Raw genomic sequence first — 14939 nt, forward strand, 5'->3', positions numbered from 1 at the left:
TGTGTGCAGTTCTGGTCTCCATATTATAAATAGGATATAGAGGCATTGGAGAAGGTGCAAAAAAGGTTCACAAGGATGATACCAGAACTTGGAGGATATACTTATCAGGAAAGGCTGAACAGGCTGGGACTTTCTCTAGAAAAGAGAAGGCTGAGGGGTGACGTGATAGAGGTCTTTAAGCTAATGAAAGGGTTTGATAGGGTATACGTAGAGAAAATGTTTCCACTTGTGGGGGAGCCAAAACTAGAGGTTATAAATATAAAATAGTCACTAATAAATCCAATAGGGAATTCAGGATAAACTTCTTTACCCAAAGATTGGGTAGAATTCGGAACGCACTACCACAAGGAGTAGGTGAGGCAAATAGCATAGATGCATTTAAAGAGAAGCTAGATAAACACACAAGAGAGAAAGAAATAGCAGGGTATGCTGATCGGGTTAAATAAAGTAGGGAAGGAGGCTTGTGTGGAGCATAAACACTGGCATAGATCGGTTGGGCTGAGCGGCCAGTTTCTGTGCCGTAAACTTAATGTAACTCAGTGATCTCTCAAATGTGGAAATATGTCATACCAATCTTTGGACCACATTCAGTAGAATTTGTAGTGAGACTGCATTATTTGGAACTTGTCATTCAACTGTGTATTTGTTTACATGCGTTCCCTTCCACATATTTTAAATTATGGCATTAATAAAATACTTTTCTTGAAGCAGCAATCAAGTGAGTTTAACCCGATGCAGTGGAAATTCTTTGGCCCCCTTTCCTGATTCTCGGGCAGATTTAATGTGACCAGAGAAAAACACAAAATAAAAAATCGTGACCAAGTTTGGATATAATGCAAGATGGCATTGATTAAAACCAAAACCACATTATTGAGATTCAGCACAGCCATTCCACGTGTTTGTGAAATCATATTTGATTAACTATATTTAGTTAGACCTGTTTCAGCAGGTTCCACTCATCATATAGCTGAGCAATGTAACCTGAACTAAATACTGTAGCCTTGTGCCCAATAACGTTTTGACAAGCTACTTGTCACAAAAGCTATACATTACTATCATTACGAAAGTTACTCTTCCAAAATTGTTAGCAGTAGTAAAAGAGACGGACTCTTTTTCAAACTCCATTCTAGTTTATAGTTTTCTTTTCTCCACCCTTCCCCTACTGTTTCTAAGGCCACTTCTTCCAGGGTCCATCTAGCCTCTGCAGGGAAGGATTAGGAATATAGAATAGCTTATAGCTGTCCAATTGTAGTGCCAATAATAGATCTATAGCCTCATAGCCCCCATTCAGCTGCAGAACTCTTCGGTATTCTGCAAAATGAACTATATAATGCCTTATTCTGTGGGATTTTGTCACCTTTTTATAAGAGGTGTTACCACTATTAGTTAACCCCAGCCCCCCCCCCAACTCAGATTATTTTGTTTCTTTGACTGCTTCTCTCAAGTTTCCCATTTTGCAAAATTTTAACTCTTTTAACAGGCTGTTTTAACAGGCTGTTTCGTTGACATTGTTGTATTCTACGTTAATTGTTTTACAGGAACTGCTGAATAACTTGAATCTTGGAGAAATGAAATGTACTGTGCCAGTGCTGGCAGTATCACTAGCTTTAGAGGGGAAGGCCAGCCACCGTGAGCTCACATCCAGACTTCTGTCTGATCTGTGTGGAAAAGTGCTCACTACAAATGACGTGGAAAAATCCTTTGATATGCTGCTGAAGGACTTGCCAGAACTAGCCTTAGACACTCCTGGAGCACCACAGGTTAGTGGTTGAAAGGCTAAATGAGGCTGTTAGTGTATTTTATTCTTCTGCTTATTTTATTTTTTGCATTCATCAAGGTAAAGAATGTTTGTGCTGGGAAATGGAATGCTTTCTATTCCAGGCACCCCACGTGAGCATCAAACACTCCCAGGTTAGGTATAGCACAGCTGGATGCAGATTAAAGCTCCCTTTACTCTGTTACCACAATGTGCCTCAGCCCCAACCTCGAGAGCATTCCTTACTGCACTAGTATAGCATTTTTTCCATTTCTTGTACCAGTCGTTCTTAGGCCTGTTTGATTGACATTAACAATTAGTGTTGAATTAGGGGCAATTTTGTGTGTTTGCCCGAACCTATCGGGATGTGGGTGGACTGTTCAAACTCTTTCCACATAGAATCTTCGTAGTCGTGGATTTGGATCCAGGTCCTGAAGATGAAAGGCCAGTATCTAATCCTGTAAGCCACTAAGTTCCCTAGGCTGTTTTATTTTTTTAACTTTAAAATTGCATTGATGTATTTTGAATTTTTTTTGTGACTGCAAAATGTTGTTAATTTGAGGAATGTGTTTCAAGTCTTTTCAAACCAAGGGGATCACATCTGTTGAAATCTTTGCCATACACAGTGTAATTATTGTGCTCTATGTAATTTCTGGATTGATGAATCTGGAATATATTTCAGATTGCAGTATTTATATATTGGTCATTTGCTTTCCTCCACACCCATACTCCTTATTTGGGAGCATGACGGCACTACCAGTACAGTTAGTACTACTTAGTTGGCTTGTGTTTTATAGACCACTGGTTATGTTCCTGCAGTTCTAAAGAGTCTGGATGTGGAAAAATTCTACGTGTCTCCCACCCTGGGCCGAGCACTTCCATTTCTGACCTGCTTTTCTTGGACCTTTGCTATTGATACTGAAACCTGGCTACTAGAATATCAGTTTTCTTCTGTTTTTCCCTGTGCATGTGCAACAGTGTAGCTGGGATTAACAACTTGACCAAGTAGAAGAATCGGATCTGGATATCATCTCACTTGTGTGCTCGGACTGGGTAAACCTGGCCTCGGAAGTGTTGGGATATATTGAGTTTGTAATTTATGTTTATTATCTTTGCGTTGAGCCAACAAACTGCTGTCGTAGCTACTGGGACAGTACAGTATCTCAGATCATTCCATTTTCTTCTCTGAAAGTTTTAAATATTAGCCTCTTGCTGCTGCTTGGGCCTTTGCGTTGATCAGTCATTTGCAAGGGGATACCGTGACTTTAAAGCTTCATGCTCTGGGCAGCTATTTTGGTTTTATGACACACAGTTTGGGAAGCACTTTTTATGAATGTAGTTATTGCTGAGTAGGGAAAGGTTTAATAAACTAATTTGATCTGTGATCTGACAAGTTGATTTTTTTGTTTTCTTGCTGCTTTCTCATCGCTGCATTTAGAGGTTATAACAGAAACCATGCTACTATAGAATCATAGAATCATAGAAGTTACAACATGGAAACAGGCCCTTCGGCCCAACATGTCCATGTCGCCCAGTTTATACCACTAAGCTAGTCCCAATTGCCTGCACTTGGCCCATATCCCTCGATACCCATCTTCCCCATGTAATCATAGGTTTGATTAAATGGGACCACTGTTGCTATGTAACTAGTTGTCAGAATGGCTTCTGTCACAGAGCCTTGTTGCATTCAATTCTTCAGAATTCAACAAGGCTTTTTTGGCTCATCCTAAATTGGTGAAGCAATTTCAGCAGCATGGGGCAGGCTTGATGGACCAGCTGGTCTTTTCTTGAACATCAGTTCCATATGTTTGTAGTAGCTCGTGCTGCAGAGAACTGTTGAATCAAGTAGGTCCAGTGCACATCAGAACAAAGTAGATTTAACACCTTGTTTCATCAAGGAGAACTATTAATGTAGATTTCTGCTATAGATGCTTTATGTAGGCTACAATTGATTTGGTTGATCCAAAATCATTTAACATGGTAACAGGAACTGTCCCTCTAGATTGGAAAATTGCACATGTCACTCCGCTTTTTAAGAAAGGAGAGAGGGAAACCAGGGAATTATAGACCAGTTAGCCTAACACCTGTTGTGGGGAAAATGCTGGAGTCTACAATTAAGGATAGGGTGACTGAACACCTCGAGAATTTTCAGTTAATCAGAGAGAGCCAGCATGGATTTGTGAAAGGTAGATCGTGCCTGACAAACCTGATTGAATTTTTTGAAGAGGTGACTAAAGTAGTGGACAGGGGAATGTCAGTGGATGTTATTTATATGGACTTCCAGAAGGCATGTGATAAGGGTCCTAGCTAAGATAGAAGCCCTTGGAATCGAGGGAAAAGTTCGGACTTGGTTTGGAAGTTGGCTGAGCAAAAGGCGACAGAGTAGGGATAATGGGTAGGTACTCACATTGGCCGGATGTGATTAGTGGAGTCCCGCAGGGATCTGTCTTGGGGCTTCAATTATTCACAATATTTATTAACGACTTAGATGAAGGCATAGAAAGTCTCATATCTAAGTTTGCCGATGACACAAAGATTATTGGCATTGTAAGCGGTGTAGATGAAAACACAAAATTACAAAGTGATATTGATAGATTAGGTGAATGGGCAAATCTGTGGCAAATGGAATTCAATGTGGACAAATGTGAGGTCATCCACTTTGCATCAAAAAAGGATAGAACAGTGTACTTTCTAAATGGTAAAAAGTTAAAAACAGTGGATGTCCAAAGGGACTTAGGGGTTCAGGTACATAGATCATTGAAGTGTCATGAACAGGTGCAGAAAATAATCAATAAGGCTAATGGAATGCTGGCCTTTATATCTAGAGGACTAGAGTACAGGGGGCAGAAGTTATGCTGCAGCGATACAAAACCCTGGTTAGACCGCACCTGGAGTACTGTGAGCAGTTCTGGGCACCGCACCTTCGGAAGGACATAATTGGCCTTGGAGGGAGTGCAGCATAGGTTTACTAGAATGATACCCTGACTTCAAGGGTTAAGTTACGAGGAGAGATTACACAAATTGGGGTTGTATTCTCTAGAGTTTTGAAGGTTAAGGGGTGATCTGATCGAAGTTTATAAGATATTAAGGGGAACAGTTGGATGGATAGAGAGAAACTATTTCCGCTGGTTGGGGATTCTAGGAGAGGGGGCAGAGTCTAAAAATTAGAGCCAGACCTTTCAGGAGTGAGATTAGAAAACATTTCTACACACAAAGGGTGGTAGAAGTTTGGAACTCTCTTCCGCAAACGGCAATTGATACTAGCTCAATTGCTAAATTTAAATCCGAGATAGATAGCTTTTTGGCAACCAAAGATATTAAGGGATATGGGCCAAAGGCAGGTATATGGAGTTAGATCACAGATCAGCCATGATCTTATCAAATGGCGGAGCAGGCATGAGGGGCTGAATGGCCTACTTCTGTTCCTATGTTCCTATTTATAATTTTCTATACAAGCTTCCATGTGCATCTTCTCATTTAATGTATTTTTCATATGGGTAGCTGTAGATTAATATACCTGAATCTTCAAAAACTATATTTGAAAAGTATTAAATCATAGAAAGGTTACAGCATTGAAGGAGGCCATTCAGCCCATCGAGTCTGTGCCAGCTGTATGCAAGAGCAATCTGGCTAGTCCCATTCCCCCGCCCTATCTCCGTAGCCCTGCAAATTTTTTACTTTTTAAAGTACTTGTCCAGTTCGCTTTTGAAAGCCATGATTGAATCTGCCTCCACCACCCCCTTGGGCAGTGCATTCCAGATCCTAACCGCTCGCTGTGTATTTTTAAAAAAAAAAGTTTTTCTTCATGTCACCTTTGGTTCTTTCGCCAATCACCTTAAATCTATGCCCTCTGGTTCTTGACCCTTCCGCCAATGGGAGCAGTTTCTCTCTATCTACTCAGTCGAGACCCTTCATGATTTTCCATAACTAGCTGTGCCTCTAACCAAGCTGTTCCAGTACAGCTACAACACTAGCATCTATCCGACAACGTGGAAATTTGCTCAGGTATGTCCTATCCACAAAAAGCAGGACATTCCAATACGGCCAATTACTCTCAATCAGCAAAGTGATGGAAGGTGTCATCGACAGTGCTATCAAGCAGCACTTACTCACCAATAACCTGCTCACCGATGCTCAGTTTGGGTTCTGCCAGGATCACTAGGTTCCAGACCTCAATACGCCTTGGTCCAAACATGGACAAAAGAGCTGAATTCCAGAGGTGAGGTGAGAGTGACTGCCCTTGACATCAAGGCAGCATTTGATCGAGTGTGGCACCAAGGAGCCCTAGTAAAATTGAAGTCAATGGAAATCGGGTAAAACTCTCCAGTGGCTGGAGTCATAACTAACAAAGGAAGATGGTAGTAGTTGTTGGAGGCCAATCATCTCAGCCCCAGTACATTGCTGCAGGAGTTCCTCAAGGCAGTGTCCTAGGCCCAATCATCTTCAGCTGCTTCATCAATGACCTTCCCTCCATCATAAGGTCAGAAATGGGGATGTTTGCTGCTGATTGCACAGTGTTCAGTTCCATTCGCAACCCCTCAGATAATGAAACAGTCCGTGCCTGCATGCAGCAAGACCTGGACAACATCCAGGCTTGGGCTCATAAGTGGCAAGTAACATTCGTGCCAGACGAGTAACATTTGTGTCAGGCAATGACCATCTCCAACAAGTGAGAGTCTAACCACCTCCCCTTGACATTCAACGGCATTACCTTCGCCGAATCCCCCACCATCATCCTGGGGGTCACCGTTGACGAGAAGTTTAACTGGACCAGCCACATAAATACTGTGGCTACAAGAGCAGGTCAAAGGCTGGGTATTCTGCGGTGAGTGACTCACCTCCAGACTCCCCAAAGCTTTTCCACCATCTACAAGGCACAAGTCAGGAGTGTGATGGAATACTCTCCACTTGCCTGGATGAGTGCAGCTCCAACAACACTCAAGAAGCTCGACACCATCCAGGACAAAGCAGCCCGCTTGATTGGCACCCCATCCACCACCCTAAACATTCACTCCCTTCACCAGCGCACCGTGGCTGCAGTGTGTACCATCCACAGGATGTACTGCAGCAACTCGCCACAGCTTCTTCGACAGCACCTCCCAAACCAGTGACCTCTACCACCTAGAAGGACAAGGGCAGCAGGCACATGGGAACAACACCACCTGCACATTCCCTCTAAGTCTCATATCATTCCAGCTTGGAAATATATCACCGTTCCTTCATCGTCGCTGGGTCAAAATCCTGGAACTCCCTACCTAACAGCAGTGTGGGAGAACCTTCATCACACGGACTGCAGTGGTTCAAGAAGGCGGCTCATCACCGCCTTCTCGAGGGCAATTAGGGATGGGCAATAAATGCTTGCCTCGCCAGCGCGCCCACATCCCATGAACGAAAAAAAAAAATACCTCTATCAAATCTCCTGTCAACCATCTTTGTTCCAAGGAGAACAACCCCAACTTTCCAGTCTATCCACGTAACTAAAGTCCCTCATCCCTGGAATCATTCTAGTAAATCTCTTCTGCACCCTCTAAGGCCTTCACATCCTTCCTAAAGTGCGGTGCCCAGAACTGGACACAATACACCAGTTGTGGCCGAACCAGTGTTTTATAAAGGTTCATCATGACTTCCATACTTTTGTACTATATGCCTCTATAGAGCCCAGGATCCCATATGCTTTTTTTAACCGCTTTCTCAACCTGCCCTGCCACCTTCAAATATTTGTGCACATATACCCCCAGATCTCTCTGTTCCTGTACCCCTTTTAGAGTTGTGCCCTCTAGTTTATATTGCCTCTCTTTCTTCCTACCGAAATGTATCACTTCACATTTTTCTGCGTTAAATTTCATCTGCCACGAGTCCACCCATGCCACCAGCCTGTCTGTATCCTCTTGAAGTCTTACTATCCTCCTCACTGTTTTCTACCCTTCCAAGTTTTGTATCATCTGCAGATTTTGCATTTGTGCCCTGTACACCCAAGTCCAAGTCATTAATATATATCAAGAAAAGCAGTGGTCCTAGTACCGACCTCTGGGGAACACCACTGTACACCTCCCTCCAGTCCAAAAAACAACCGTTCACCACTACTCTCTGTTTCCTGTCACTTAACCAATTCTGTATCCATGTTGCTACTGCTCCCTTTATTCCATGGGCAGGAATCTTGATGATAAGCCTACCAAATGGCATTTTATCAAATTCCTTCTGAAAGTCCATATACACCACGTCAACTGCATTGCCCTCATCAGCCCTCTCTGTTACCTCATCAAAAAATTCCTTCAGGTTAGTTAAACACAATTTGCCTTTAACAAATCCGTACTGGCTTTCGCTAATCAATCCTACATAATGAAAAATCTTTTATACGATGTGCTGTACTGGATGGAGATGGTGAGAATTGTTTCTCAAAAAGTAACATGTACTAAGGACTAAGTATGAATATCTGTGGATCAAATCAAGAATTGAAATTCCTCAGGTTCTTCAGAGGTTCACATTGGTAGATTTTGTTCTGCATTTCCTAAACCACTTCTAAAACTGTTCCATTCACTTATCCCATACTTCGGCTCAATTTGTAATTCCTGTCCAACTTTGGACGTTTTGTTTGTTTATATTTCTTTCCAAAGGAGCACACCTGTCCAGTCATTAATTACTTCATCTTGGTAAAATTTTAAAAATCATTATAAATGCATTGTGCTAATTAGTTGGATTTACATGGTTCATATAAAGATGATTTTCCCATATTACTCAACAGGAGGCTTGTTTTCTGCTTAAAACTTAGTTATACTAAAATCTGACTAAAGGTTGAATAATAGATCTATTTTCCATATTGAAGCAACTTGGAGGCTGTAGCTTTGCAAAAAAAAAAATGTTTTGTTCCCTTCTTATGAAAAGAATTATAGCTAATTAATATGTAAATAAAGTTACAAAAGAAACTCAAGTGCCAGTATAGTTTATTTCTATTATTGAAGTGTGAGAAGTGCTATCAAAATCTATACTCGTTTAAATCAGTGATATTCAACTTTCGTGGCTGGCCCTCCCCTGTGGCATTCAGTAGACTTCCTACTCATTGCCTCTTGGTCTCTGTTCAGGTATGTCCTGTCCACAAAAAGCAAGACAAATCCAATTTGGCCAATTATTGCCCCATCAGTCTAATCTCGATCATTAGCAAAGTGATGGAAGGTGTCGTCGACGGTGCTATCAAGCGGCACTTACTCACCAATAACCTGCTCGCCGATGCTCAGTTTGGGTTTCGCCAGGACCACTCGGCTCCAGACCTCATTACAGCCTTTGTCCAAGCATGGAAAAAAGAGCTGAATTCCAGAGGTGAGATGAGAGTGACTGCCCTTGACATCAAGGCAGCATTTGACCGAGTGTGGCGCCAAGGAGCCCGAGTAAAATTGAAGTCAGTGGGAATCGGGGAAAACTCTCCAGTGGCTGGAGTCATACCTAGCACAAAGGAAGATGGTAGTGATTGTTGGAGGCCAATCATCTCAATTCCAGGGCATTGCTGCAGGAGTTCCTCAGGGCAGTGTCCTAGGCCCAACCATCTTCAGCAGCTTCATCAATGACCTTCCTTCCATCATAAGGTCAGAAATGGGGATATTCGCTGATTATTGCACAGTGTTCAGTTCCATTCGCAACCCCTCAAATAATGAAGCAGTCCGAGCCCTCATGCAGCAAGACCTGGACAACATCCAGGCTTGGGCTGATAAGTGGCAAGTGACATTTGTGCCAGGCAATGACCATCTCCAACAAGAGAGAGTCTAACCACCTCCCCTTGACATTCAATGGCATTACATCGCCGAATCCCCCAACATCAACATCCTGGGGGTCACCATTGACCAGAAACTTAACTGGACCAGCCATATAAATACTGTGGCTACAAGAGCAGGTCAGAGGCTGGGTATTCAGCGGCGAGTGACTCACCTCCTGACTCCCCAAAGCCTTTCCACCATCTACAAGGCACAAGTCAGGAGTGTGATGGAATATTCTTCACTTGCCTGGATGAGTGCAGCTCCAACCACACTCGAGAAGCTCGACACCATCCAGGACAAAGCAGCCCGCTTAATTGGCACCCCATCCACCACCCTAAAAAAGCATTCACTCCTTTCACCACCGGCGCACCGTGGCTGCAGTGTGTACCATCCACAGGATGCACTGCAGCAACTCGCCAAGGCTTCTTTGACAGCACCTCCCAAACCCGCGGCTTCTACCATCTCGAAGGACAAGAGCAGCAGGTACATGGGAACAACACCACCTGCACGTTCCCCTCCAAGTCACACACCACCCCGACTTGGAAATATATCTCCATTCCTTCATCGTCGCTGGGTCAAAATCCTGGAACTCCCTTCCTATCAGCACTGTGGGAGAACCTTCACCACACGGACTGCAGCGGTTCAAGAAGACGGCTCACCACTATCTTCTCGAGGGCAATTAGGGATGGGCAATAAATGCCGGCCTCGCCAGCAACGCCCACATCCCATGAACGAATAAAAAAAAACTACCTGGCTGAGAATGTGGACGAATGAATGGGATTCAGTGCTGTTCTTTCCTTACCTTGCTTTCCGGCTAAAAGGAATCATGGGAATCCTATTAGGACGCAGGGCTATCCAGGCTTTCATAAAGCATATTAAAGGGCCCCGTTAAAACAAACCTGAAGCCAGTCTTTTTTTAATTCCTTTTTACTTTCTGCAGCAAAGTGCCTCACCTTAACTTGACAACTGCCTGCTGTGGCTAATTCAAGGCAGAGCTGTATGGGGAACTTGAGGTGTGGATTTGCCTCCAATACTTTATGTAAGGCATTGGTTGGGATTGTAGCCTTTGGGGAGGAGGAGAATAACAGCGCCATAAATGATCCATGATGTTCGCGTCTTTATTGAACCTGCAAACATGAGTACGCCATATTGCCAGTCAGGTTATATGTGCTGTAACCATTTTGCACAGTGACTTTCTTTGAAACTCATGTAACGTGCCTGACTGGCAAAGCATTCCCTGCTGTAACAACTCACTGTAAAATAAATTTTCCCTAACCTCTTCTCATCATTGCCTTCCATCATTGGTTGAGAAGAGGCTCATTTTATAAGTGAGTAACTACATGCTACTGTGGACACTCGGTGTCTGGCAGATTGTGGACTGCAGTCCTGTTCTCACCTATCATCACTTTTCAATGGTAGGAGTCAAACAAATGGAAAACGAACACAAGGATTTTATGGTATGTTGACAGTACTTCCCCTGTAGAACTGTTCTTCCCTTTTAATGGGTCAAATATCAGGCTTGAACAAGGGTCAATTGGTTGACCTCAACAAATTTTCCTTTGTGATGGTTGAAGGATAGTTCTGTGTATTTCAAAAGTGATTTTATGGTCCAATTTTGTCTCAACCATGTCTCAAATTTACTTCAGAAAGGCAGTGCTCATTAGAAAGTTTGTGTTCTCTCCTGGATTTAAACCAAGGTGCACTGCAAGAACTTTGTTACTGCTATTAATTATACACACCATTGTAGTGAGATGCAACAAAGTTGCTACAGTTTTTTAAATTAGGTCATTGCATGCCTTATTGCATTTGAACAAAGTGACTTGAAAGAAAATGCTAAACAAATTTTTTTTTTTGTTTTTCCAGCTTGTAGGTCAGTTCATTGCAAGAGCTGTGGCAGATGAAATCCTGTCAAAAAGTTACATTGAAAGTTATAAAGGGAAGGTGGATTGTGATAATGCCAGGTAAGTGTTTGGGTTTTGCCTAGTATTTTAGGAAACTGCATACAATAGCTCCTTGCTATAATGTGCACTTTGGGGTCAGATTTCCACTATTCTGTGTGTGAAGAAGTGCTTCCAGATATCACCCCTCAACGGTCTAGCTTTAATTTTAAGGTTATGTCCCCTTGTTCTGGACCCCACCCCCCACTAGAGGAAATAGTTTTTCTCTATCCACTCTATCAGATCCTTCAGTCATCTTAAACACATCTTAATCTTCTATACTCGAGAGAATAGAAGCCTAGTCTATGCAACCTGTCTCCATAATTTAACCCTTTTAACCCCGGTAACATTCTGTTGAAGTAGCCTGCAATGTTCAATCAATTGATCGGATGTGGTTGAGGTTAACATTGCTTTCTTTCCCTCTATCCTTTCTATAGAGTTGCTTTGGGTAGAGCAGCCGTGTTGCTCAGTATGAAGAGGGGTGGTCTGCGTTTGGACAATGTATGGGGAACAGGAGGTGGACAAAGGCCCGTTGAACAACTTGTCCAAGAGGTATATCATTTTAATGATTTTTGTAGTGGTGTGTACAATATGTAGCTCAGATGAAAGTGTAAATGTCTTTATCACTTTTCTAAAACTAGGAATGGATTTTGTAGCCTAAAATATTTTGTGGTAAATTCAAATACTAAAAGAAACCCTTATTAAAAGGATGTCTAGTATGGTATTCCCCCTAGTATTACACTCCTGGGAGCTGAGTGAAAATAGTATTGTATGGAGCGAGTATTGTGTGCAGTCTGGGCTGTTGTTTATGTACGTCTCAAAACTAGATGTTTAAAAAGGGTCTACTGTAGATTATATAATACAGGAAATCCTTGGAGAATCTTTCACCAGCATGAAAGATCCATGATTCATGACTGCTGCTGGACAATTTTTTCTGCTGATTTCTGATCAAGTACGGTCATAAGCAGAAATTGCAAGTAAACCTTTCCTCTCCATTTGTCATCTAAATTGTCTAGTAAGTTAATTTCACAAGTGGACATGTTGCAGTGTAAACATATGTACAGGAACCCCATATAAAACCTCAAGGTGTAGCAATCATCTTATTTTTCCAAGATTAGCTAAACTTTTTATAACGGATCCAAATAATTGAGTGCCGAGAATTTTATTGGGTTAACTTCTCAGAGCCTTTAGCCAATTTGACTGAAAATCTGCAGTAAGTAATCTGTGGTAACCAAACAAGCAAATTTTGAGTTGGTTGCACAATAGGAACATAGAAACAGGAGTAGGCCATTCAGCCCCTCGTGCCTGCTCCGCCATTTGATAAGATCATGGCTGATCTGTGATCTAACTCCATCTTTGGTTGCCAAAAAGCTATCTATCTCAGATTTAAATTTAGCAATTGAGCTAGTATCAATTGCCATTTGTGGAAGAGAGTTCCAAACTTCTACCACCCTTTGTGTGTAAAAATGTTTTCTAATCTCACTCCTGAAAGGTCTGGCTCTAATTTTTAGACTCTTCCCCCTACTCCTAGAATCCCCAACCAGCGGAAATAGTTTCTCTCTATCAACCCTATCTGTTCCCCTTAATATCTTATAAACTTCGATCAGATCACCCCTTAACCTTCGAAACTCTAGAGAATACAACCCCAATTTGTGTAATCTCTCCTCATAACTTAACCCTTGAAGTCCGGGTATCATTCTAGTAAACCTACGCTGCACTCCCTCCAAGGCCAATATGTCCTTCTGAAGGTGCGGTGCCCAGAACTGCTCACAGTACTCCAGGTGCGGTCTAACCAGGGTTTTGTATAGCTGCAGCATAACTTCTGCCCCCTTGTACACTAGGCCTCTGGATATAAAGGCCAGCATTCCATTAGCCTTATTGATTATTTTCTGCACCTGTTCATGACACTTCAATGATCTATGTACCTGAACCCCTAAGTCCCTTTGGACATCTGCTGTTTTTAACTTTTTACCATTTAGAAAGTACCCTGTTCTATCCTTTTTTGATCCAAAGTGGATGACTTCACATTTGTCTACATTGAATTCCATTTGCCACAGTTTTGCCCATTCACCTAATCTATCAATATCGCTTTGTAATTTTGTGTTTTTATCTACACTGCTTACAATGGCACCAATCTTTGTGTCATCGGCAAACTTAGATATGAGACTTTCTATGCTTTCATCTAAGTCGTTAATAAATATTGTGAATAATTGAAGCCCCAAGACAGATCCCAGCGGGACTTCACTAGTCACATCCTGCCAACGTGAGTACCTACCCATTATCCCTACTCTTTGTCGCCTTTCGCTCAGCCAACTTCCTAACCAAGTCCGTACTTTTCCCTCGATTCCATGGGCTTCTATCTTAGCTAACAGTCTCTTATGTGGGACCTTATCAAATGCCTTCTGGAAGTCCATATAAATAATATCCATTGACATTCCCCTGTCCACTACTTTAGTCACCTCTTCAAAAAATTCAATCAGGTTTGTCAGGCACGACCTACCTTTCACAAATCCATGCTGGCTCTCTCTGATTAACTGAAAATTCTCGAGGTGTTCTGTCACCCTATCCTTAATTGTAGACTCGAGCATTTTCCCCACAACAGATGTTAGGCTAACTTCCCTGGTTTCCCCCTCTCTCCTTTCTTAAAAAGCGGAGTGACGTGCAATTTTGCAATCTAGAGGGACAGTTCCTGAATCTAGAGAACTTTGAAAGATTATAGTTAGGGCATCTGCAATGTGCTCACCTACTTTCGTTAAAACCCTGGGATGGAAACCATCTGGTCCTGGGGATTTGTCACTCTTTAGTGTTATTATTTTCTTCATTACTGTTGCTTTACTTATGTTGATTTTATCGAGTCCCTGTCCCCGATTCAGTATTAGTTTTCTTCGGATTTCCGGCATGCTATCCTCTTTTTCTACTGTAAATACTGACACAAAGTAATTGTTCAACATGTCCACCATTTCCCCATTGTCAATGACAATATCCCCACTTCCAGTTTTTAAGGGGCCAACACTGCTCCTGACCACCCTCTTTGTTCTAATATAACTCTAAAAGTTCTTCGTATTGGTTTTTGATATCCCTTGCAAGTTTCTTTTCATATTCTCTTTTTGTAGCTCTTACTATCTTTTTTTATTCGTTCATGGGATGTGAGCGTCCCTGGCGAGGCCAGCATTTATTGCCCATTCCCTAATTGTCCTTGAGGGACCCTTTGTTGATCTTTTGTATCTGTGCCATTTTTTGCCTTTTTCTATGCCCTTTCCTTATGTCTTATACTGTTCCTTACCTCTTTAGTTGTCTATGGCTGTTTTTTTGGCAAGTAGAGTTCTTGCCCCTCAGAGGTATAAACCGATTCTGTATCATGTTAAATGTTTCTTTAAACATTTCCCACTGATCATCAGTTGTTTTACCCATTAACAGATTTGCCCAGTTTACCGTGGACAGTCTCTGTCTCATCCCATTGAAGTCGGCCTTACCCAAGTCTAGAATCTTAGCATCTGATTC

At 42.2% G+C, this 14939-nt stretch overlaps 1 protein-coding gene across 1 annotated transcript in view; it reads left to right on the forward strand.

Annotated features, from left to right (window-relative positions):
- pdcd4b (programmed cell death 4b) overlaps positions 1-14939 on the forward strand; it is a 38990-nt gene that overhangs the window by 17772 nt on the left and 6279 nt on the right. Inside the window, exons 5-7 of the mRNA XM_068002113.1 lie at positions 1539-1760; positions 11365-11462; positions 11876-11990. Coding sequence (XP_067858214.1) covers positions 1539-1760; positions 11365-11462; positions 11876-11990 — 435 coding nt within the window. The remainder of the gene's footprint in view (positions 1-1538; positions 1761-11364; positions 11463-11875; positions 11991-14939) is intronic.

The sequence above is a fragment of the Heptranchias perlo genome, chromosome 21 (assembly GCF_035084215.1).
Source record: "Heptranchias perlo isolate sHepPer1 chromosome 21, sHepPer1.hap1, whole genome shotgun sequence".
Lineage (NCBI taxonomy): Eukaryota > Metazoa > Chordata > Chondrichthyes > Hexanchiformes > Hexanchidae > Heptranchias > Heptranchias perlo.